The sequence below is a fragment of the Pseudorca crassidens genome, chromosome 1 (assembly GCF_039906515.1).
Source record: "Pseudorca crassidens isolate mPseCra1 chromosome 1, mPseCra1.hap1, whole genome shotgun sequence".
NCBI classification, from domain to species: Eukaryota; Metazoa; Chordata; class Mammalia; order Artiodactyla; family Delphinidae; genus Pseudorca; species Pseudorca crassidens.
The window spans coordinates 16,454,522-16,479,963 of NC_090296.1; the positions used below are offsets into that span (position 1 = coordinate 16,454,522).

Below are 25,442 nucleotides of genomic sequence, written 5' to 3' on the forward strand. Positions count from 1 at the left end.
TCTTGACTTTCATCCTGCATTAATAAAAAATCTTTTCTCCTACAGTTTGTTCCCCTATGCCTCTTCCTAAGGTGAAAAGGGCTCCAATAATAAAATAAAAATTAAAGAGGGAGTGGGTAATGAGGACATTAGAATAGGAATTGCATAATCATAGCATGACTGATCTGGAAGGTACCTTGCATTTTCCAATCCAAAAGAGAGTGCCAGAGAAGTTAATTGCTTTATCCAAGGTCTCAAAATGAGGTAGTGGCAGAATTGGAACTAGGGATTTAAATCTCTGACTTCAGTCCCCACTGCTCTGTGTCTTAAACTGCACACTGGACATCTCATCCTGGCTTTCTCTCAGGCATTCAAATATAATACATTCAAAAATTAGCTTATTATTTTCTCTCTCATTCTCAGCGAGTGCTATTACCATGTAGCCAGGTACACTAGCTGGAAATCTTATGGTAGGTTTTGACTCTTCCTCCTTATCCTTCATATTCAGTCCAGTCAGGTGTACATGCAGACCTGAACTATACACGCTAGTGCGTCATTGTACCATGCTTGGTTTGTAAGTTTATTTTGCTCGTTCTCTTGTGAGCTCACATATGGCTCAGAGTAGGATCTCTCTGCATGCTGGATGGATGCCTGAATGAAGGATGTTTTGTTTTAAATCAATTGTAGGTATGGAAATGTCGATCTTTATTAAGGCTGACTTTACTACATACAAATGCGCCTAAGAACCCCCACTGAGTTATGGGATTCTGTGATTTAGATTCTAAAAATACATCAACTGGGATAATCTCTTTGTGTTACAGCTGGATGGATCATATATACTTCAGGACATGCTGACGTTACAGCAAAAAAATGGTATACACTCACTTTAACTATTAATGTAAGTATTGCTGATCAGAATGCCTGAGGTAAAAATATTCTTTTCTTGTGCTTTTCTAACGTTTTCTGTTATCAAAGGGGGAAAGTACGATAAATAGTGGAAAATAGGCAGAGAGTCTGCCGTGATACCAGCAAACCACCAGTCCCTGGGATGATAGTGTGTGTCTGGGTAAACCCACCCGAGAACCATCAGCAGCTGACTTTATCACCCCCAGTATTTTGTTTTGTTTTGTTTTGTTTTTTAAACGCAGGAGTAATTGGCAGAATCAATAATTGAACTATTTTTTTTTCAAGTTTTCTTAAACCAAGATTCTTATTGGAGCTAATAGGTATAAGCAAAGTCACATAAATTTATTTTTTGATGGTTAAGAATGATTTGGTTTTCAGCTATAAGCACACTTTTTTAGAAGTTAGTTTCCGTGACTCTTTGTCAGAGATGATACCAGATTGACGGTAGTATCATGGAAATCTAAAAATATTTGTCAGAATTATTGGTTGATCATGAGCTATTGATTGACATGCTTCCACGGGATACTGTGTAGAGAAATTCTTCTGTATAATATACTGCTCTCTGCCAACAGTCCTGTCATAATTTTCTTTAGGTTACAATAGAGATAAAACATGGAATTCAAATAACTTTTTGAACTCGTTCTCTTCTCTTACTCAACCACCAAAATTGACAGTACTAATTTTTCTGGCAGTAACAATATTTACTGAAAATCCAGTTTGGGTGTGATACAGTTTATATAACTAAAACCACACTTGATGGGCGTAACCTCGTTCCTAGTTCTTCCCTATTGCAGTGAACTGAGGCAGTAAGGGCTGGCTTACCTGCAGATAGAGGGGAGGCATCTTTTATGTGCCTTTGGTGTGAGGTGGTTCCTGCTGGAACAAATAACAGTACACATGTGCTGTTATTTGTTTAGGCAGATACTAGGTCTTAGAATTGGATTTTAAATTTTAACAGATCCTGCCCCTATTGCTAGCCAAACTATATCAATTTTTATAGCAGTTATAATAATATTTGATATTACTGATTTTAAAGATTTTTTTCAAATTAATAGACATGATTTTTATTTCCTTGATAATTAGGGAGGTTGCACATCTTACTATGTTTATTGGCTGTTTGTGTTTTTTCTTCTCTGAAGTTACCCATTCACACTCTTTCCTCATTTTCCTATTGTGTTGTCTTTTTCTGATGGATTTGTATGAATTTATTATATATTCTGGGTAGTAACTCGTCTGTTATATGTGTCACAAATATTTGCTTCTATTCTGTCACATGTATTTCAATTTGCTTATGGTATATTTCGTGAATAGAAGTTTTAAACTTTGCTACTGTCATATATTTCACTTTTTTTCATTGCTTTTATGTTTTATTTAAGAAGGGCTTCCCCTTTCTCAAGGTCAGGAACATTTTTTCCCCAAAACCAAATAAAGTTTAGGCTTTTTTAAAATGTTTAAGTCTTTAATCCATCTGGAATGTATTTGTGGTTCATAAGGAGAAGAGCCCAACTTAATTTTTTAAAAACAAGTGGATAGCCGTCATATTTAGTACATAGACTGTCCTTTTGCCCATGATTTAAAAGCCATGTTTTCGACATAACAAATCATCATTTGTACATAGGCTTATTTCTGAGCTTTTTTTCTGTTTAATTGCTTTGTTTGTTATTATCCAACATCCCACCTTAAATTGTGTTTACTTTCTAAAATCTTTGGTTACATGGTTTACTTCCTTCAGAGTTCCTTCCTGACCACCTTCTATAAGATAGCACCCCATCTCACTCTCTGCCCCTCTTCTCTTCCTTAATTTTTCACTGAAGCTCTTGTTAACCTCCTGACATCTTACATGTTCTGTTGATCGCTGTGTGTTTGTCCTGCTCCATTCACTAAAACCAAGCTCCTTTAATGACGGGCGTCTGTTTTATTCATTGCTGGCTCTCTGGCACCTAGAAAAGTGCCTGGTGCACACACAGTCAGAGCAAGAACCCTTGTAGAATGAATGAGTGGATATCTGGTGAGGCAAGTTCCTCATTATTTCTTTTTAAAAATTACCTTTGCTATTTCAATAGTATATTTACTCTTCTATTTGAATTTTTAAAACATCTTTTCAATTCCATGAAAAATGCTACTAGTATTACTCTGAATTTATACATCAATTTGGGCAAAAGTAATATATTCTTTTAGAATAATGTGTTTCCAGGGACTTCCCTGGCAGTCCAGTGGTTAAGACTTCACTTTCCAATGTTGGGGGTATGGGTTCGATCCCTGTTTGGAAAGCTGGGATTCCATATGCCTTGTGGCCAAAAGGCCAAAAAACATGATAGAAGCAACATTGTAACAAATTCAGTAAAGACTTTTTTTCTAAAAAAAAAAAGAATAGTGTGTTTCCCCATTCAAGAACATGGTAACAAGAACATGCTGCATCTCACCATTTATTAAGATCTCCCGCTGTGTCCTTCAGTTTTATTTTTATAGTTCTTCCACATTACTTGTTAGGCTTATTTTTAGTAATTTTATGAATTTTTTGACATTTTGAATAGGATTTAAAAAGGTAAATTTCCTGAATTTTATTAGATATTTTGCATACATGTTTAAAAAAAAAGGGCTTATCAAAAACACCTGCCTCCTTCCTCACTGCTGTTCCTGCCGCCTCACCCCATTCTGTGTTCTGCTCCTCTGACACAGCCACTTTGAACTATTTCAGCTGTTTTCTTCTGGTATGTCTTTTATATAATGTGATTTACTACTTTTAGGAGTTAGCTCCAGTCTTGCTACTGGGATGGGCGGGGATATTGCTGACTTACACCTGCTCCACCCCCTACCCCATTATTTCTTGTTCCACCAACTCTGGGCACATAATCCAGAGCGGTCTCTGAGGCGCCCATCATCACATCAACCTGTTTTAATTCTTCACAGGCCACTTATCTCTTAGGTATCATGTGTGTTTGTGTGTCTCCTTCTACTAGAATGTAAGCTGTATAAGAGCAGGGACCTTGTTTTTCTTGTTCGTCCTAAACTCCCAGTGACTTAAGCAACATTTGACATATAAATATTTGTCGCATACATGAAAAACAAAACAAAACAACATCTTTTATGATGTTCATTTTCCAAATTACTGCTAATATGAGGATTTTATGATTTTGAAATTGGCCATTTTTGAATTCTTCTCAGCACACATCAGATGCTTTATCTTAGCGCTGTTGCATGGGGGTTAGAACGATAAACTTTGAAGTCTATTAATAGTCACTTGCAGATATTTTATGTTGCTCCGCTTCTGTTTTACCATCATAATCTCATGAAGACACACCCTTATGCAGATTGAATGGTATCATATATAAATATATATATATATATATGAAAGTTTGTTACAGTACCCAATATATGGTGAGCACTTTAATGAGTCAAGTTAATATTCTTAGGAGTAGGTGTGTTAGGAACCAGACAGGTCAGCATTCATATTTCCTTACTGATATATGCTGAGACTTCCAGGAAGTTATTTCACGTTTTTGAGCCTCTGTTTCCTTATCTGTAAAATGGAGGTAGGCTCTGTAGGTTGTTTTAGAGTTAGATGTTTTTTATTTTTCACTCGACACATTTTTATTAAGCATCTGTTACATGCACTGTTCTAAGTACTGGGGATACAGCAGTGAACAAGACAGACAAGGTTCCAGCTCTCTCAGAGCCTGTATTCTTCTAGGACAGGGATTATTAAACTTTTTTTTTCTTTAAAGAGCCAAAGAGTAAATATTTTAGGCTTTGTGAGCCCTTTGGTCTACATTGCAGTTGTTCAGCTCTGCTTTTGTAGTGAGAAAGGAGCCATAGACTATAGGTAGATGAATGGGGGTGCCTGTGTGCCAATAACATTTAATTTATAAAAATAGGTGGCTGGCCTGTGGGCCACGGTTGGCTCACTCCTGCTCCAAATAAACAAATAAATAAAATTATGAAGGAAAAATGAGATATTGAGTTAAAGTAGCTTCCCTGCCAGATTCTCTAGATAGAGAGGTCAGGGAAGGCCTCTTGAAGTGGGTGATGTTTGAGCTGAGAGCTGAGTGGTGGGAAGAGCAGTCTGAGCACAGGGCACTGCTGTGACTGGTCTTGTGTGACGAGCTGCCAGAGGATAGGTTGGCTGACACCCAGGGGGCGAGGGGCAGGGGGAGGATGAGCTTTAGTGCTGAATATAATTTGTGTACATAAGCTCCTTGGCTCAGTGTTAATATTCACTATCCCCTATGTGGCAGAAGATGTTCAGTAAGCACTTGCAGAGCTGAAGGTAGCTGTGCAGGTGTGTAGTAGCAGAAATGTATGTGGCTCTGAATGTGGAGTTGGGCAACTCAAATTCAAGTCCTAGCGTTGCTGGTAAATCTGTGACTTTGATTTTTAGTCTCATTAAGTCACCGTGTCTCCATGCATAAAATAAAATAAGTAAATGAAGGCCCATTCCAGTATAAGTTTATGACTTCAGAGCAGATTTTATTTTGATCCTTGGCCTAGTGCTTTGGATCTTTTGCTCTTCACTCTTTGAAATTAGCTACTTTTAAATGTAGCTGGAATGAGTGTGCTGTGGATATATGCTCATAAGCATGCTATAATAATGATAATAAGAGCTGTGTGCCAGCCACTTAGCTAAGTAGGAATGGCAGCCGTCTGAGGAGGATATTATTTTTATCTTTCTCTGTCAGTGACTAGGAAGTTGTTCCTGTGGATATTTCTCTTCTTCCATCCACTCAACCCCCTGCCTCTCCCCAGTCATCAGTTTAACTGATGGTTACTGTTTTTCTAACTTAAGTGTAGGCTCTTGATATAACTTTGAAGTGGTATTCTGTACATGAGGATAAAGCAATAAAATGAAGGTTAATTACTCCTCTCCCAGCTGGGCTGAGGCTCCTTAATGAAGACCTTAAATGAACATTTTGAGGCACTTCCCTGGTGGCGCAATGTTTAAGACTTTGCGCTCCCAGCGCAGGGGGCCTGGCTTCGATCCCTGGTCAGGGAACTGGATCCCACATGCATGCCGCAACTAAGAGTTCGCATGCCACAACTAAGGAGCTGGCGAGCTGCAACTAAGGAGCAGGTGAGCCACAACTAACACCTGGTGCAACCAAATGAATGAATGAATGAATGAATAAATAAATAAATAAGAAAAGCCTTTAAAATAAATAAATAAATAAAACATTTTGACCCCAGCAGTCCTGTCTGAAGAGCTGGTGGCTGTAAGCTGTCAGTACAATGCATGTACATGCCAGTACGTGTAAATGACAAATGTTTTTTTATTTTAGTGAACTTTTATCTAAAATTTTATCGTAATGTTATGAAAAGTATTACATTTCTGCAAGTTTTACAGCATTTTGTTGGAGTACAAGGAAATATTGAGGTATTCTTGTACCTTGGAAACTGTTTATATAAATAGATAAGAATTTCCTTTGAGAAAATTTTTTCTGTATTTCAAACTTTTGCTCAAACTTGTGGAATCATTTTGCTATGGTAAATCTTCAGTGAGAAGGATATTTGCTGCACTAAGTAGGTGGGCCATCCATTAAGAAACAGACTTCAGAGGATCAGTTTCACGTGTCTTTAAGGGATGTGTTTCTCCCCACTCCAGGGTGGTTTCTCTTCTGGCACGCTGAATGGCAAGCCTCTCTGGAAAAACGTCTCTGTGAACTTCCCGAAGAATGGCTGGGCCGCGATTGGAACTCACTCCTTTGAATTTGCACAGTTTGACAACTTTCGTGTGGAAGCCATACACTAATACTCACAGAGTGCCATAGAACACTCTCTGGATTTTCTTTCTTTTTGGTTTTGGTTCAGAGCCATTTCTGGTTTTGATGGATCAATATAGGAGCCTTTTGGAAGCTACAAAAAATGGAGAGTAAATGAGGAGGAAAATATATTTTTGCTTGACCATCTTGAAGATTTTTTTTTTTAGAATTCCAAGGGGAAACAGATGAATCTTTAATATAACCCGATACGTCCCGTACATAGGGCACTAGGTAGGTTGGTCAAATCCTGCAGAGTCGTTTGGGTGTTCAGACCTCGAAGCCTTGTGTTAATGCTGAGGTAGCTCTCGTCATCTTATTTGCACATGATCATGCAGATGGCAGGGACTTGATCATCACTGTGATGTATCTATTCATGCTGACTGTGTGTCTAGTGAGCTGGTGTCCTCGTCGTGGGTAATGCTGCTGTAACAGGAAGCTGAAAAACACTGGAAATACTGCTTTTTTTGTTGTTGTTCGTATTACCTTTATTTCATTTTTATTAAAACAAAATTTTTAAACGTCTTTATTGGAGTATAATTGCTTTACAATGGTGTGTTTCTGCTTTATAACAAAGTGAATCAGTTATACATATACATATGTTCCCATATCTCTTCCCTCTTGCGTCTCCCTCCTTCCCACCCTCCCTATCCCACCCCTCTAGGTGGTCACAAAGCACCGAGCTGATCTCCCTGTGCTATGCGGCTGCTTCCCACTAGCTATCTGTTTTACATTTGGTAGTGTATATATGTCCGTGCCACTCTCTCACTTTGTCCCAGCTTACCCTTCCCCCTCCCCGTATCCTCAAGTCCATTCTCTAGTAGGTCTGCGTCTTTATTCCTGTCTTACCCCTAGGTTCTGCATGACCTTTTTTTTTTTTTAGATTCCATATATATGTGTTAGCATACGGTATTTGTTTTTCTCTTTATGACTTACTTCACTCTGTATGACAAATGCTAGGTCCATCCACCTCACTGCAAATAACTCAATTTCGTTCCTTTTTATGGCTGAGTAATATTCCATTGTATATATGTGCCACATCTTCTTTATCCATTTATCTGTCGATGGACACTTAGGTGGCTTCCATGTCCTGGCTATTGTAAATAGGGCTGCAATGCACATTTTGGTACATGACTCTTTTTGAATTATGGTTTTCACAGGGTATATGCCCAGTAGTGGGATTGCTGGGTGGTATGGTAGTTCTAATTTTAGTTTTTTAAGGAACCTCCATACTGTTCTCCATAGTGGCTGTATCAATTTACATTCCCACCAACAGTGCAAGAGGGTTCCCTTTTCTCCACACCCTCTCCAGCATTTATTGTTTGTAGATTTTTTGATGATAGCCATTCTGACCAGTGTGAGATGATGTCTCAATGTAGTTTTGATTTGCATTTCTCTAATGATTAGTGATGTTGAGCATTCTTTCATGTGTTTGTTGGCAATCTGTATATCTTCTTTGGAGAAATGTCTATTTAGGTCTTCTGCCCATTTTTGGATTGAGTTGTTTGTGTTTTGGATATTGAGCTGCATGAGCTGCTTGTAAATTTTGGAGATTAATCCTTTGTCAGTTGTTTCATTTGCACATATTTTCTCCCATTCTGAGGGTTGTCTTTTCATCTTGTTTATGGTTTCCTTTGCTGTGCAGAAGCTTTTAATTTTCATTAGGTCCCATTTGTTTATTTTTGTTTTTATTTCCATTTCTCTAGGAGGTGGGTCAAAAAGGATCTTGCTGTGATGTATGTCATAGAGTGTTCTACCTATGTTTTCCTCTAAAAGTTTGATAGTGTCTGGCCTTGCATTTAGGTCTTTAATCCATTTTGAGTTTATTTTTGTGTATGGTGTTCGGGAGTGTTCTAATTTCATTCGTTTACATGTAGCTGTCCAGTTTTCCCAGCACTACTTATTGAAGAGGCTGTCTTTTCTCCATTGTATATTTTTGCCTCCTTTATCGAAGATAAGGTGACCGTGTGTGCGTGGGTTTCTCTCTGGGCTTTCTATCCTGTTCCATTGATCTATATTTCTGTTTTTGTGCTAGTACCATACTGTCTTGATTACTGTAGCTTTGTAGTATAGTCTGAAGTTGGGGAGCCTGATTCTTCCATCTCCGTTTTTCTTTCTCAAGACTGCTTTGGCTATTCGGGGTCTTTGTGTTTCCATACAAATTGTGAAATTTGGAAATTCTGCTTCTTGAAAACCACTTCAACATGTTATGCTTACACTCTAAAAAGTATTTTTTTCTTTTCCTTTTTAAGATGAGGCTTTTGAATTATAGATATATGGAGTGGGATGATTTGAAGAATGCCCCATTAATAAACTACCTCTAACGCTATTTCTACAGTAATAAATATTAGCAGATTAATTGGGTTATCTGCATTTTTTAATTCTCTTGGGTCCGACTTTTAGTCTCGTGACCCTTATAACTCTCTGTGATCATTTTCCCAGGTGACTGGAAGGAGGAAGAAAACCCTATGTAGCCAATGCTGTGAGTGGGTCCAAAGGTAAAATTGTAGCAATTTTCTTGTGTTTCATTTCATTGTGCCTTTCATTGTCTGTCTTCTCTTGTGGCACTGGTGACAGACTAAAATAACTAGTGAATACTTTTATCTCCTCGTGCCTGGAAGAAAAGGAACACCTATCTACTTTATAGAATTGGATCATCCTCTAATATTTTGTGTGGTTAGAAGCATTTCTTTTGTTAAAGTACAAATATATTTAGGTATAGGTGAGCATATTTCTAATGCAGTATAATTTGTATCTAATCATTAGTGTACCTCCTAGAAGCAAATCAATCATTCATGTGGATAAAGTAAATTCTGGAATTTTTTATAATGAAAGTTTAAAACTATTGAACTAATTCTACAATTTTGGAATTTGTAGTGATTTAATGTAGGCTAAACTGATATGAAGTTTTGTATTACTATTGGAGACAAGAAGCTAAATATTAGAGTAAATCAGATTACAGAGAAAATTTAAAAATTAAAACCAAGTCTAAGTGATTTCCAGTTTAGGTCCCTACATATTTTTTAAAATTAACTTTCTTGAGGTATAACTTACATACAATAAAATGTTCCCATTTTAAGTTTACAGTTCAGTGAGTCTTGATAAATGGATATAACCAAGATATTGAACATTTCCATCACTCCAGAAAGTTCTCTCGTATACCTGTGCAGGCGTTTCCCCTCATCCCCACCCCGATCCCAGGCAACCATCAATCTGATTTCTATTACTGTTGTTAAGTTTCCTTTGTTCCAAAACATAAAAGTGGCATCATACACTTTGTACCCTTTTATGAATGTTTTCTTTTACTCAGCATAAAGTGTTTGAGATTTGTTTATGTGCTGTGTATATCAAAGATTTGCTCCTAATTTCAAAGAGTACTCCATTGAAGGGGTATACCACGATTTGTCCCCCCAGTTTTTGGTATTACAAATAAAGCTGTTGTGAACATTTGTGTACAAGTCTTTGTGTGGACATATGTTTTCATTTTTTCTGGGTAAATACCAAGGAGTGAAATTGCTTCATCTTTTGGGGAAGTGTATGTTTAACTTTATAAGAAACTATCAAAACTGTTTTCCAAAATAATTGTATGATTTTACACTCCCATTAGAAATGTTTGAGAGTTTCCGTTGTTCTACATTCTTGACAATGCTTCCTATTGTTATTCTTTCTAATTTTAACGCTTTCTTGTGAGTTTGTAGTAGGTGTATTAGCTGCTGGGCATCTTTTCAAGGACTTATTTCTCATTCATGTATTTTTTTTGTGAAATGTTTGTTCATATCTTTTGCTCATTTAAAAAATGTGGTACTCTGTCTTATTGAGTTGTGAGAGCTCTTTATACATTCCAGGTGCAATTTTTCTTTTAAATCAGATATGTATTTTGTCAATTTTCTCCAAGTCTATATCTTTTGAGGAGTACAAAATTTTAATTTGGAAGTCCAATTTATCATGTTTTCCTTTTATGGTAGGTGTTTTTTTGGTGTCCTAAGAAATCTTTGTATGCTCCAAGTTCACAAGGATTTTCTCTTTTGTCTTCTAGAAGTGTAATATATTTAGCTTTTACATTCAGGTCTGTGATCCACTTTGTGTTATTTTTGTACATGTTGAGAGGTGAGGATTGAGGTTCATTTTTTTCCTATATGGATATTCAATTTTTTCCAGCATCATTTGTTGAAAAGACCTTCCTTTGTCAAAAATCAATTGACCACATATGTGTACAACCAATAATAAACTCCCTATTCTGTTCTACTGATCTGTGTGTCTATCCTTAGGCAAATACCACATTGTCTTCATTACTGTAGCTTTATAGTAAATTTTGAACTCAGTTTAAATCCCCCAACTTTGTTCTTCAGAATTGTTTTGGATAATTTAGGTCCTTTACACTTACATAAATTTTAGACTCATTTCTGCAAAGGCCTTTTTGGAATTTTGATTGGGATCACACTGAAAGTACAGATGGGGAGAATGGATATCTTAATAATATTGACCCTTCAATCCATGAGCATGTTCCATCTCCATGTTTTTAGGCTTTCTATAATATCTCTCAGCAATTTCTGTAGTTTTCAGTGTACAGGTCTTACACATATTTTATTAGATTTATCCTTAAATCTTTTATTTTTTGATGCTATTGTAAATGGTGTTTTCTCATTTTATTTTTCAGTTCTTTGTTTTGCATACATCAAAATACAGTTGATTTTCTTTTGTCAACCTGCAGTCCTACTGCATTTCTAAATTCACTTATTTTAGTAGCATTAAAAAAAATCCTTAGAATTTTCTGCATATACAATAATATCATCTGTGGATACAGATAATTTTACTTGTTCCTTTCTGAAACATATAGGTGTTGTTTCGGGGGGCTCTGAAGAGCCCAGTCCTTTATGTCTCAGTGCAGAAAGAATTCAGTGAGAGGCAAAGTGATAGATAAGAAGTGATTTATTAGAATAGGACGCTTGTGAGGCTTACAAGTGGGCGGGCAACAGGGTGCTGTGCCCGAGAACTTGGTGGGCTGCAGCTTTATCATCAAAGGAAAAGTGGGGAGGGGAAAAGACCACTTTCTTCTTCATTCTGAGTAGACGTCATGCTTTCGTCATCAGCTTCTCCTCCAGGTTGGGCAGGGGAGTTTTTTTGTCCTTACATGGTCAAGCCAGGACTGTAAAAATTATTTCAGGTCTCTGTACAACGAGCACCTTTCCATAAATTATTGTTTTTTATGTGTGCAGAGAGCATGTCCTAGGGATCATTAACTTACTGAGCTCACTGGGCAAGATGTGGGTCTCATGCCACCATTGTTTTATTGTTTTGGGGCATGTCTCGTGCTTTTGTCGCATGGTTTTGCTGCTAGGCAGCCCTGCTTGGTTTTGTGGTTAAGTAAACCTGCTTTATTGAGTGATCATTAACTTACAGGGGCCTCCCATACTTTTTTTTTTTTTTTTACTTACAATACCCTAATGGGATTAACTAATTACCTAGTTTGTCCCTTTACTCTGTCCCTATCATTTTCAGTATGTCTGCTTTATTTCTGATGTTCTTGTCTTATTGCGCTGGTTAGGACTTCCAGTACAAGGCAGGGAAGAAGTGGTAAGAGCAGATGTCCTTGCCTTATTCCTGATCTTAGGAGAAAAGTATCTTTTGTCATTGAGTGTGATGTTAGCTGTAGAGTTTCTTTTTTGTAGATTCCCTTTATCTAAGGAAAGTTACCTTCTATTTACAGTGTGCTGAGAATTTTATTACGAATAGAGATTTAATTTATTAAATGCTTTTCCTATACCTAATAACATAGTTATATGATTTTTCTCCTTTATTTTACTAAGGTGGTATGTCACATGTTTGATCTTTACGTATTAAAACAACTTTGCATTCCTGAGATATAGCATGACCAACTGGGGTTTATTACCCTGTTTATATAGTAGTGAATTTGATTTCTGGGTATTTGGTTAAGGGTTTTTGGTTCTATATTTATGTGGAATATTGGTCTAGTTTTTTTTTTTTTTTTCGTATAATGTCTTTGTCTGGTTTTGGTAACAGGATGATGCCTTATAAAATCAGTTGGGAAGTGTTCCCTCCTCTTCTTTATTTTTTGAAAGAGTTTGTGAGTTTCTTAAATCTTAGATGGAATTCATCAGTTGTATTGGTCAGGGTCCAGTCAGGAGGCAGAAGCTACACTAGGAAAAACTTAACATAGAGAGATACTAACTAGTAATAGGATTAACTACTAAGGAGTGAAGAGACACCTAAAGAATACAGAAATGGCAGATGTAGAGACCAGCTACTTCCTTGACTGGGGAGAAGTGCTCAAGGAAGGAGCACATTTGGAAGAGGGCTTCCTTGCAAGGCTGGGATTCAGATCTCATTGGAGGTGGTTTGGCTGTGGCACTGTGGATGGCATAGGACTTAGCTGGGATGGTGAGCACTGGGTCTGGCAAGCAGGAAACTGCCTTCCGGGCTGTATTTGAGACTCATTGGGAAACTGCCTCCCAGGATGCTGCTGAAACTCTCTACAAAGTTACCTTTTTTGGTGCTGGTGAAACTTTCTGGGAAAGCTCTTGGAGTGTTGGTGAAAACTACTGGAGGGTAAGTACTGGCTGTCCCAGCCCTCACTGGAAGGGGTGCATCACAGGGTGTCCCCAGGGCTGCTATTAGCCCCACACCACAGGAGCAGGAAGAAGAAAGCACATGGTCTCAAGGATGAAAGCTCCTTTCCTCTGAATGTCCCTGCAGTACCCTCCTTGCTCTCCGGCAAAAGAGAAGTGTTTACAGACCCCAGCTCCAGTATCACAAAGCAGGTCAAAGAAGAGGAGTTGGGGCTGAGAATCTCTAACAGAAGCAGGGTTCTCCAATTTTTAAATTTCTTATGTCAGTTTTGGCAGTTTATGTTTTTCAAGGAGTTTGTCCATTTTATATAAATTGTCTATTGGCATAAACTAGTTTACAGTATTTCCTTTTTATTGTCTGTAAGACATTCCTGATATGGCCACTTTGTGCTTTTTCTCTTTTTATATTTATTAGTATAGTTAGAGTTTTGTAAATTTTATTTATCTTTCAAAGAACCAGATTTTGGTTTCTTACATGTTTTTCCTTAGGTTTCTTTATTTTCTATTTTATTGATTGCTGCTTGTACCTTTGTTAGTTATTTTCTTCAGCTTACTTTGGGTTTAATTTTCTCTTTTTCTAGCGTCTTAAGATGTCAGCTTAGATTTTTGATTTTGGATCTTCTTTTTCTTAGATATAGGCATTTAATACTAAAATTTTCTCTAACCACTAATGTAACTGGATCTCCCATATTTTGATATGTCATGTTTTTATTTTCATTCAGTTCAAAATGTTTTCTAATTTCCCTTGTGTTTTTTGACCTTTGTGTTAATTAGAAGCGTGGTGGTTAATTTCCAATTATTTGAGGATGTTTTAGATTTCTTTTTTATTATTGATATTTAACTTCATTATGTTAGAGAATATGCTTTGGTCAGAGAATATTCTGTTTGATTTCAATTATTTTAAATATATATCAACTTGTTTTATGACCCAATTTATCTTAGTTGATGTTCCCTTGAAAAAGAATACAGATTCTGCAGTGTATGACTGTAATGTTTTAAAATATTAAGTCATGTTGGTTGATAGTGTTGTTTAAGAAGTCTATGTCCTTATTGATTTTCTGTCCACTTGTTCTATCAATTATTGAGAGAGGAGTGTTAAAAGTCTCTGAATACAATTGTGTTTTCTATTTCTCCTTTGAGCTCTGACAGTTTGATTCTTTTGGAGCTTTTAGAGCTTTGTCAGGGCAGATCCAGAGTAGCCTTTACTGCAGGTCTGGAGTAGCCCTGTTCTTAAAGCGTGGAATTCTCTGGGAGTTGAATGAGTTCACCACTATACAGCTCCACTATAGTTCAGACCTTGAGGATCTCCCAGCTCTGTGAGAATTTTAATAGTTGTTCAGCTAATAGGTCCTTTGTAACTATTCTCTCCCTGGTGATGCTTTGCCTGGCCCATGGAGATTCACACTATGAATACATAGCTTAGCCTAGAGCCAAAGATGCAAATGGACCCCTCTGCAGATTTCTGGACCTCATTCTGCGTAGCTTCCTTCTCTCAGGTGCTCTGCACTGCAAATTTCAGGTGTCTCAGCCTCCTTCAACTCTGAACCTATCTCCACAGCTCTATAAGACCCCGCCCCCATACTCGTATTTCCCCTCTGTGTACTGGAATCTGATAAATTCCTCCACATAGAAATAGGAGATCACAGGGCTTGCCTCATTTATTTCCCTTCTTTCAGGGATCACAGTCCTGGGATGTGTTGTCTACTTTCTGAAACAGTTGGTTACAGCGGAAGGACTGGTCCATTTCTAGTTACTATTCTTTCATAGCTGAAAATGGAACTCTCCATTCGTTTAATTTAATATTTAGCCTTCATGGTCTTTTCTAAAATCTTTTAACACTAATAATATGAACCACATGTTATTATAACTTGGACGCTGTTTCAGGTGGCAGCTTGATCTTCTTAAGTAGCTTTTAACCCTTTGGGTAAAGAATGTCTCGTGCTTCTGCATTCCCTGTATTGGTGCACAGTATTAATAGGTGCTCAGCAAGGACTTGACTTCTGGTCAGGTTTGATTCGATACACTGTGTTTATATACGGGTACTGGGAACCATGAATTGTGTTTATTAAAGCAGACAAACCAAACCTCTAGGTGAAAACACTTTGTAAACGGCTAAAGTTACTTCACATACTGTCTTAGCTATTTGGCTGCTAGGACAAAACACCACACAGTGGGTGGCTTATAAACAACAGACCTTTCTTTTTTACAGTTCTGGAGGCTGGGAAGTCCAAGATCCAGGCAACAGCATGCTCCCCTTCTGGTGAGGGCTCCCCTTCTGGCTCATAGCAGCCCTTCAGTGAGTCCTCATACAGTGGAAGGGGCTAGGGATCTCTCTGGAGCCCTTTTATGAAAATAATAATCCCTTGACCTAATCACCTCCCAAATGCCCCACATCCCAATACCATCATATTGGGCATTAGGATTTCAACCTATGAATTTGGGGGAGACATAAACATTCAGATCATAGCACACACCTAAAAGTCACACTTGGAGGAGCGCCATGATAGCAGTATTGAACGTGAGTCCTAAGGTCTGGGTTCAATGCCTGCTCTCTTACTCATTGGCTGATTGAATCCCTTAAGCCTTCTGGACTGAAGCTGCTGTTCCTATAAGCAAAGAAGCGAGGCTGGTTGCTGAGACTCCTTCCGGCTCTTGCTCTGTAATTCTGTGGCTTGTAAATCTGCGTTTCTTTATTTAATTCAGAGTTTGCTTATCTGAAGAGGTAATTTCTTTTCCAAATCAGTACGGTTTGCTATCCATTGTTTCCCATAGAGCAGATGATCATACAATGCCTTGTACATTTTCACTGCAGCAAAATGGCTTCATCGAGTGAAATCATTTTGCAAATGGTATTTTACTTCATTCTAAAGTAATATAGATAAGCTTTGTGGCAGATTCCATTCTTCGAGATATGTGACCTGCTTAGAAAAGGCTAGTTTATCATTCTCACAGGACCATTAGTAATATTTCAAACTATCATGGTGTCCAAACATTGTGATAAGTTAGACTAGAGTCAAGAGGTAATCAAGAGGCATGATTTAGAAGCCACAGTTTTGCTCATAGGTGGATTCTTTCTAACACTTGATTTTTCTTTTATCTTGATATTTTTCTTTCACTTGAAAGAAGTACTTGTTTTCTCTGTATATATGTCAGAAATGTAATTTGGTTTTATTATTCTGAAAATAGCCTTTTGGCTTGATTCTAGGCCATGGGTAACTTGAAACTGTTTTAAAACACGTTCTCCTCCTCTTCCTTCTCCTCCCCCTCCCCTCCCTCCCCTCCCCTCCCCCTCCCCCTCCTCCCCCTCCTCCTCTTCCTCAGCCCACTCCTCCTCCCCTTCTCCCTTCTCTTCCTTCTCCTCCTCCTTCTCCCTCCTTTTCCACCTTCTTTTTCCTTCTTTCTCTCTTCCTCCCTCTTTCCTTCCTTCTCCAAAAAAATTGAACTTGATGCTCCATATAATTGATAATTGTTACTCAACTACAAAAAAATGCAAACACTTTGAGGAATTGTGGGGATTGTTGGGTGAGAAGCTTGAAGTGATTTCATTCCAACAGGATATTTATAATTTTCACATTCACTGAGGGAGGGAAGCATGAAATTCAGTGATTTGAAGATTATACTGGAAAGACAGTTTATTACTTTCTGCATCTGTTTGACAGATTGCACTGTTTAATGTTTTTGAATTGTGTGGTATGTATTGAACACAATGTGGGGAGTGTTTTTGAACCCGTGTTAAAGATTGATATGCAAGGTGGTACCATGTGCTTGTATGGCTCTTCAGTTTGGGGGACACAGTGGCACCCTCCCAGGTGGGGTCGCACACTTTCTGGCCCTGAAGGCTCATAAGATTTCTCAGCTGCTTGTGATACTGCCTAACGGGTGGGAATATGGTCAGATTGTTTACAAATGGGATTCAGGGTATCTCTACCCTCTTGTCTCTTTCCAAGTGCTCTGGAGACTAGATGTGTGCCTGGCTACTCCTTTTGTGTAACTGGTAACAACCCCAGGATCATTTGAGAATTTCCTGTAAGACTGGGTAAGTTGAAGATCAGTTCCTCAGGTATAGCCTCCCCTGGCCAGTCCAGGCCACAGAGCCTCCCAAAGTCTCTTCCTGCCTACCCTCTGTGACAGATTTACATAAACAGTGATTACCTTTGCAAATAATTAAGGTTTGCAAAGAAAATTACCTAAGATGCTAGAATGTTTAATTTTATGTGTCAACTTGGCTAAGCCATGATACCCAGGTCAAGTATTATTCTAGATGTTTCTGTGAAGGTATTTTTTAGATGAGACGAACATTTAAATGAGTAGACTTTTAGTGAAGCAGATTACCCTCCATAACGTGCCTGAGCCTCATGCAGTCAGCTGAAGGCCTTAATTTAAAAAAAGACTGAACTTCCTTGAAGAAGAGGGAATTCTGCCAGTGGATGGCTTTTGGACTCAAACTGCAGCTCTTCCCTGGGTCTCCAGCCTGCTGGCCTACTCGGCAGATTCTGGACTTGCCAAGCCTTCCCAGTTGTGTGAGCCAATTCCTTAAAATAGATCTCTCTCTCTAGATGTATACATCCTGGTGGTCCTGTTTCTCTGGAGGACTCTAATACAGATGCCTTTATCATAGAAGTGCATTTTGGCATTCTTTAAATGGAAGTAGATAAAATCTTTCATTTGGAGTACTGCATTACATTTTCTAATAAAAATGTAACTTAAAACCCAAGGGTTTTTGGCTGTTTTTTATAGAGGATAGAAGAGTGCATGGGAAACCTTCAATGATCATAAACATTTGTGAATGAAAGTAAAATGAAAAGCCTACAATTACTCTGTGATGACATTTCCCTCCCCTAGCAGTATAAAGGGTGTAAGAACCATTTACCTAATCCTCTAAAGAGAGTGCATATGGCTTGCTGGCTTATGGTGATGTTTAAGTAAAAAGCTTGCTAAAAAAAATTGACTTTTGAAAATTACTCTTTTGCATGTTTCAGTAGCATTTTTCTTCCCATATATGCTTCTTGTTGACTGCTCTTCCTGAGGGGAAAAAGGGCCTGGCCCTTTGCATTTGAGAAGATGTACTGGAAAGACCAATTGACATGTCATTGACTGGAATTTAGTAACATTCTAGCCAGAGTCACCAGAGAGGCTGGGAATTAAGGTCTTTTAGCTGTGCACGTTGGCACTCCAAATAAAATTGGGTTCAGTTGCTCAGGAGAAAGGAAAAGTGAATACTGGGGCCAACAACTACCAGCCTCTGCCACCTGGTGCTTGTCTTTGTTAGTGTTATTTAAAATCTCAATCTGTGGAAAAGCATTTTGCCTGGTGGTTTTCAGTCCTGCTACATTAAATCTGGCAGACCTGAATCATCATTGTTTTTAGGGAAAAACAAAAGCCACATACACACACTTAAAATTACTGGAAAATGTTGGAGCTGGCAGGGATCTTAAAGTCTGGCACATTATCTTCCTTTGGCGGAGGAAGAAACTAAAGCACAGAGACGCGAAGTGACTTAAAAGTTACAATGCACTGCGAAGACTTCTTGGAAGCAGGAAGTTGGTTGTCTCAGCCTGTACCTATACCCACCCCACCCCTCACCCCAAACCCTGTCATTTCAAGTTAAATCAAAGTCACAAAGCTATCCAGCCCTTCAGGGCTGCATTTGTTTCTTTCCATGAAACTTAACTCTACAAATACCTGCCATCTGGGAATAAGCAAGCCCAAGTAAAAAGCTGCAAATTCTTGCTGTACCGCTCACACTATTTATTTTTAGCAGCGAAAGGATCATTCCCACTCTTAGCATCTTGAAATAATAAAAGCCGGCATCTATTGAGAATTAGTTTGTAAGCTCCATGGAAGCAGGGATCAAGTTTGATTTTCCTCATCACTCTATCCGTTGTGCCTAGCCCAGTCCGTGGTACGTACTACAGAACACAACAAATAAATAGCTGTTGGATGAGTGGACGTAGTGTTTACAAGGTGACAGACAATGTGTTAAGCACTTTTCATGGGTTATCTCATTCCATCTTCATAACTATCCCATGAGGTAGGTAATATTTAAAACTAAAATTTGAAAATGTGCCCAAGCATACAAACATAGTGAGTGTTAGGACCCGGACTGCTCTGTCTGACTCCATCCTGAATTACTAGGGAGGCTGGAGGTTTCAGGGTTGCCATTGATTATCGTATGAAATGTATAAAACTACTGTTAGATTAAATATGGGGAATTTTAAAAACCTGACTAGCTGGCATGTTATCCAGCACTAAAGATAAGTTACTGAGCCTTAAAAAATAATGGAAGAATAAAATAGGAAAAGACTGACCTGCTGGATTAGCTAAAGATGGTTGGGTATTTGGGGAGGAAAAGAATGAGGTTGAGTGGAGAATAATTATGCAATAAAGTTTCTACCTTATCTTGTTTGAGAGTCCAGGGACTCTCTTCTGAACCGTACATTCCATTTGAAAATGCCATCCTGTGGTGTATCACTTCTAGATCATAGATGAGAGACATTGAAATCTTATTTCCAGGGTTTATTCCCATGATGCTAAACCTTTCAGAGGAAATGGTGCATTTGCACAGACGCAGAGGAGAGCAGTGAGCCCCAAGAACTGACTCTGGTTTCTATGCCTCAGGCACTGCTCTTCCACCTCGTTGGGACAGAATTTTTCTATTTTTGTGTATGGGATTTTTTATTTTCCCCCTGAGGCATTACTAATGCCAGAAGTCTGTGTTAGGCGGTGAGGATGAGATCCTGTTTCTCAGACTCCTACAGCCAGACCTAAGCCATTGTGTCTGGAACAGAATCCCTAAAGCTGGTCCACGGGACTGACTTCATCTAGGGCTCAAGTCTTTGAGTGGATGTGGGTTGGAGACCATGATGCCACATTCCTTTAAAGGTTTTATTTTTTCCCTCCCTCCATATTTCCAGAGCCTGGTTGTTCTCGACCACGGGTGCACATAGAATCATCTGAGGAGACCTAAAATGTGGATGCCCAGGTTCCACCCCTAAGGGTCTGGTTTAATTAGTTTGGAGAGAGGTCCAGGCACTGGCATTTATTTTAAAAGCGTCCCAGGTGATTCTGCTGTGTAGTGGGCGTTAAGCGTCATTCTTGTAGGCTCCTGCCCCAGTGATCATTGTTTTTCTTCGCCTTTCTCCCCTTCCTGTGTCCTGGCTCATGCAGCCTGGGGGCTTCTTCTCCTATTGGATGGCATTTGTAAGGACTGTTAAAGACTGTGCATTTGATTGGGGTGGGGAGGACAGGACACGGAAGGCTTCTATGAAATCACAGAGTGAAGTACATATAACAGTGGACTATTTTTTCTTTTTAATTAAAAATTGATGAATATCCCACATGCTGCGGAGCGGCTGGGCCCGTGAGCCATGGCCGCTGAGCCTGCGCGTCGGGAGCCTGTGCTCTGCAATGGGAGAGGCCACAGCAGTGAGAGGCCTGCGTACTGAAAAAAAAAAAAAAAAAAAAAAAAATTAATGAATAAACCTAAGGAAAGAAATAACTAAAACTAAACAAATGTGAACTAGAAAAATTTTATGGCTTTTCTGTAACCAGTAAATCTGAGCACAGATTATCTTCTAACAACTGGAAAAAAATAGGCTAAATGAATGCTTTTGTAAGAAATGGCCTTAATAAAACTGACTCAAGATGAATTGAAAAGAAAAAAGAAAGCGATCAATTATCATGGAAGAAATTGAGCCATTTGCTGTAAAACGTCAGATACAAACAGTGTCCACTTGGATAATTTTAAAATATTGAGGACCAGATGGTTCCAAGGCTGTTTAAAAGTGTTCTAGAACAGGGAAAAAGAAGTAAAGCTTCTGAATTATCTTTCTGAAACAAGCACACCATTGGTATAAAATAATGGGTGAGGGTAGTTCTTAAAAACAGTTAAGGGATGTGTGTATATGTGTAGCTGATTCACTTTTTTATAAAGCAGAAACTAACACACCATTGTAAAGCAATTATACTCCAATAAATATGTTTTAAAAAGAGCAAAACAGTTAAGCAATTTAATCTTTCCTAAGAACATTGATATAAAATTCCCAAATAAAGCATAAGCAACTAAAGCATAGCAATGCATAAAAGGTTAGCACCATGGCCTAGAGAGGTTCATTTTAACAAATCAAAGATGGATCAGTAGGGGAAATCTGCTAAAGTAATTGTCTATTTTGATGCATAAAGAAGAGGGAAAGGTATGGTGATTTCAATAGACGTGGCAAAGGCATTTGATAAAAGTCAATATATATTCTGGATAAACAAAACAGTAAAATAGTAATAGATCATATTAGGGAAATTTCAATAGGTTTTCATTATGCCTGATGGTGAAACACTAGAACCAGTTTTTAAAGTTAGAAATAGATGGGATGCCCACAGCAATAACCACTATGATTTAACAGATGTAACAACAAGTTTAGAGCACCAAGTGAACAATGCTTTCTATGTTCCAGGCAAATCACTGAATTCTCCCAACACCTTGCAAGAGAAATGCTACTATTCACATTTTACTGGTGAGAAAATAAAAGCACAGAGAAGTAACTTGCCCAAAGTCACACTGCCAGGAAGTGATAGAACTAGGACTGGACTTTGTGCCTACATTGCCTCTTTAGGAACAAAATTCTATTTTTTTTTTTTTTCGGTACGTGGGCCTCTCACTGTTGTGGCCTCTCCCATTGCGGAGCACAGGCTCCGGATGCGCAGGCTCAGCGGCCATGGCTCATGGGCCCAGCCGCTCTGCGGCATGTGGAATCTTCCCGGACCGGGGCACGAACCCGTGTCCCCTGCATCGGCAGGCAGACTCTCAACCACTGCGCCACCAGGGAAGCCCTAGGAACAAAATTCTTGACAATAGGAGACTTGAATAAATGGAGATTGGAAGATAATTTTGTAAGAATGACATTCCCTCTAAATTTATTAATGAATGAAGCAATTCTCTGATCGTAATTCCAATAAGATTTTCTTCACTTGAAAAAGCAATTCTAAAGTTCCTCTAGAGAAATAGATATTCAAGAATAGCCAGAAAAGATCTGTAAAGAAGTATAATGAGAAAGAACTTTCAAGTTGTAGTCATGCAGTGCGCATGATAATGGCCCAAGAATAAACAAATAGGGGATATAGAACAGGGGTCAGTAATCTAAGACGAGCAGGCCAAATACAGCCAAGCCCATCCATTTACATATTATCCATGGCAACTTTCATGGTACAAAGGCAGAGCTGAGTAGTTGCAACAGAGACCATTTGAGCAGTCCCAAAATTATTTACTGTCTGTTCCTTTACAGAAAAAATTTGCCAACCCTTGTGATAGAATGAAGTGTGCATTCAGGTGTCTATGGATGACATTTAAAAATCACGGGGATTATTTGATTACAGCAGTTGTCATAGTTCTTGTGCCCCTTTCTCCTCCAATACACACATACAAATTGCGAATAGTAATAATTGTACTGAAAGAAAATATAGCGTTTATCAACTTGTCATGGAAAAACTTTTTCCAGGGATGCCATAAATGAAGATAAAGAGTTTAAAAATATGACTACAAACAAAATATTGTTTAAATGGCAAGGGAACAGCAGAAACAGTATTGTAAGTTAAATGGAAAACTTGGAAAAATATTTTAAGACACGTTTAGCATGGTTTAACATTTAGTGGTTCAGTTGCAGCTTATAGAACCCACTCTGGCTGGTTAAGCAGGAAGGGATTTAACACAAGGAATTAAGCTGTTCCTGAATTGTTGGGAGGGCAGAAGGAGGAGATCTCAGAGCTGGCCTGCCAGGGCAACTGCTGCTCTGGTTCACCCAGGATGCTGCAGAGGAAGCTGCTGTCTCCTGCCATGGTCACTGGATCCCAGGGTCACCGTTGTGAGCCAAAGATCAGGAAGCTTTAGCCAGCACTGTTGACTCACAAGCCCCATGGAGCCCAGTGACCCCAGAGCAACAAACGTGAATGCCACATGTGCCTGGTGTGCTGACCCAATTTCTCAAGTTTCCTGCCAGCATGTCCCAGGGGTAGAACGATAGCACATTTGCAATCTTAGCTGCAAGGGAGTCTGGAAAGTATGGTTTTCAGCGCTCCCTGAACAGGAGGAGGTTAGGGTAGGTGCTGAAGGAGCCAATCTACTGCCCATAATTGATGCCCCCTGGCAAGTACACAGTGAGAGCTGTGAGAAGCTAACCAGTAAAAGATAAGGGTGCTAATTTAAAAAACAGGCAAAGGAAAAGACATGTAACTCAAAAGAAGAAAACCAGGAGGTCAATAGAAATGAAAAGCTGTCAACCTTATTACAGTCAAAAATTGCAACTGAAATTACCAACGACAAAATTGGTATTGGCCAGGATGTGGGGGGAAGAGGCACCCTCATTCCGCTGTAAGGTCAGAAAACCTTTGTAAAAGCAGGTCAATCCCCTGATTTAGCAATCCTGCTTTGAGGAGTCTCTGCCAAAGAAGGAAATCATCTCATGAAGGTAACAGGAGGCATATCCAAGCATCAGAGTACTGCTATCAGAGTGTTGCTCTCAGTTGCAAAATATTGCAAACTAAATGCCCATCAAATGGGGACTGAGGAAATAAATGGCAGTACATTTACACCACAAAATAGCCTTTGAAAAAGAGGGGCATTCGCAGGGACAGTGTCATGTGGCAATTAAGTGCACAGGCTTTGGAACTAGAGAGCCTGGGTTTGAACCCCGATTCTACCACTTACTAGCTTTGAGATCTTGGAATGTACTCAGTTTTGCCATTTGGAAAACAGAGATAATAACAGCAAAGTAGACATAATAGATAACTTTCTTGGCTGGGGTTTTATGAGAATTAGATGAATTAATACAATGTCTCCTTTTGAGTTCTCAGTGAATATTAGACGTTATTATTTTTGTTGCTCAAGATCAATGACCATCACATGACATTTCAAGTGATAAATTAAGGTTTCAAAAGATCAAGTACATTATGATCCATTTTATGTAAAAAGCAGTGTACCTGTGAGCCCACACACATTAAATAATAGAGGCAACGAGAGAATTTTCCAGAGTATGTTCACCATATTAACAGAAGTCCTCTTTGAATGGGAGTTCTGGTGATTTTACTTAGTTTGCACTGTCTTGTATTTGTGTATGTGTATGTATGTGTGTTTATAAGGTACCATGTAGTGTTTCAAACAGAACCCCAAGGTCCCTGAAGAGAAACTGGGAGTGTCAGCCATGAACACACTGGACCACAGCAGGGAGCCAGGGTCTCATAGCAGGAGTCAGGCACCAGCTCAAATCACCATGGCAACCACGATGGAAAGTTAAAAAAAGCAGTTTTGCGGGAAGAAAGCGCCTCTATCATTAGTGACATAAAAATAAGAAGTTATATTTTTAATATTTTTGACAGCAGCCTTCTTTCCTCCATCACTGAAGCCTCAAAGCAAGAATTCCAGTCCTTTGGCCATAGGTGCAGACAAATAATGAATAATTTGACATATAAGCTCTTTTCATAAACTGTGCTCTTTGGCGGATTTTTCCTGTTCTGGTGATCTGTGGACTCTAGAGATTACTGTTCAATACACGTGTTGGAAATGAGGCATCCAAACGAGTGGTACTCTCTTCAGAACAGAATCAGCAAATCTTCGAGTTATTTGAAAGGTGCTTCGGAGGCTGGATGAGAGGAGAACCCCCGCTTCTGCAGCTCTGACCTGTGGTGGTTTAGCTTCTGCCTGACCCCTCTAGTGATAGGTGTCCCTAGTTGCCTAGAGATGTCTTCATTGTAGGAGAGTTACAATCATTACAAATTAGCTGTTTTGAGCCCCAAATCTGCCTCTCTAGAACGGCCACCAATTGTTTCTAATTCTAGGTCAGAATCAACTCCCAGAAAGTTTAATTCTTGTCCCACTCCAAAGCTTTTCAAATACAGAAAGGTGGCTGGCATGGACCATTTTGGATAATGGTATCCATTTATTGTCTGTGGAGGGGATTTCCGGGGTCCTCAGGTCTTGGGCATGTGAAGGTGAAGCAGACACCCCCTTATAGTCTTGTTTGAAAAGCTGATGTATTATCTCCTCATCTCATCTCCTCCTGACATTTCCCTCTTGATCTAGCTATGCTTCAAAAACCAGGACATTTGCTATGCCTCTGAGAAGGTTTCTTGGTTCTCTCGGGAGCTGCCAGCCTCTGCTGTGGCGCCTTCCCCTATGGCGAGGGGGTTTGTTGTTGGATCCATTTCCTCCCTAAGGCTCACAGTCACTCAAGGTGGT

General features: G+C 39.0%; 1 protein-coding gene across 6 annotated transcripts in view; it reads left to right on the plus strand.

Annotated features, from left to right (window-relative positions):
• The window catches only part of GALC (galactosylceramidase), a 63,623-nt gene extending 52,743 nt beyond the window's left edge, over positions 1-10,880 (plus strand). For 5 of the 6 annotated variants that reach the window (XM_067728677.1, XM_067728657.1, XM_067728687.1 and 2 more), the window contains 2 exons: positions 801-877; positions 6,482-7,160. In XM_067728677.1, coding sequence (XP_067584778.1) covers positions 801-877; positions 6,482-6,628 — 224 coding nt within the window. In that variant the 3' untranslated portion in view covers positions 6,629-7,160. Of the gene's footprint in view, positions 1-800; positions 878-6,481; positions 7,161-9,077 lie in introns of those variants that run through there. The other variant, XR_010941214.1, reaches the window with a different exon arrangement.
• Positions 10,881-25,442: the final 14,562 nt, after the last annotated feature.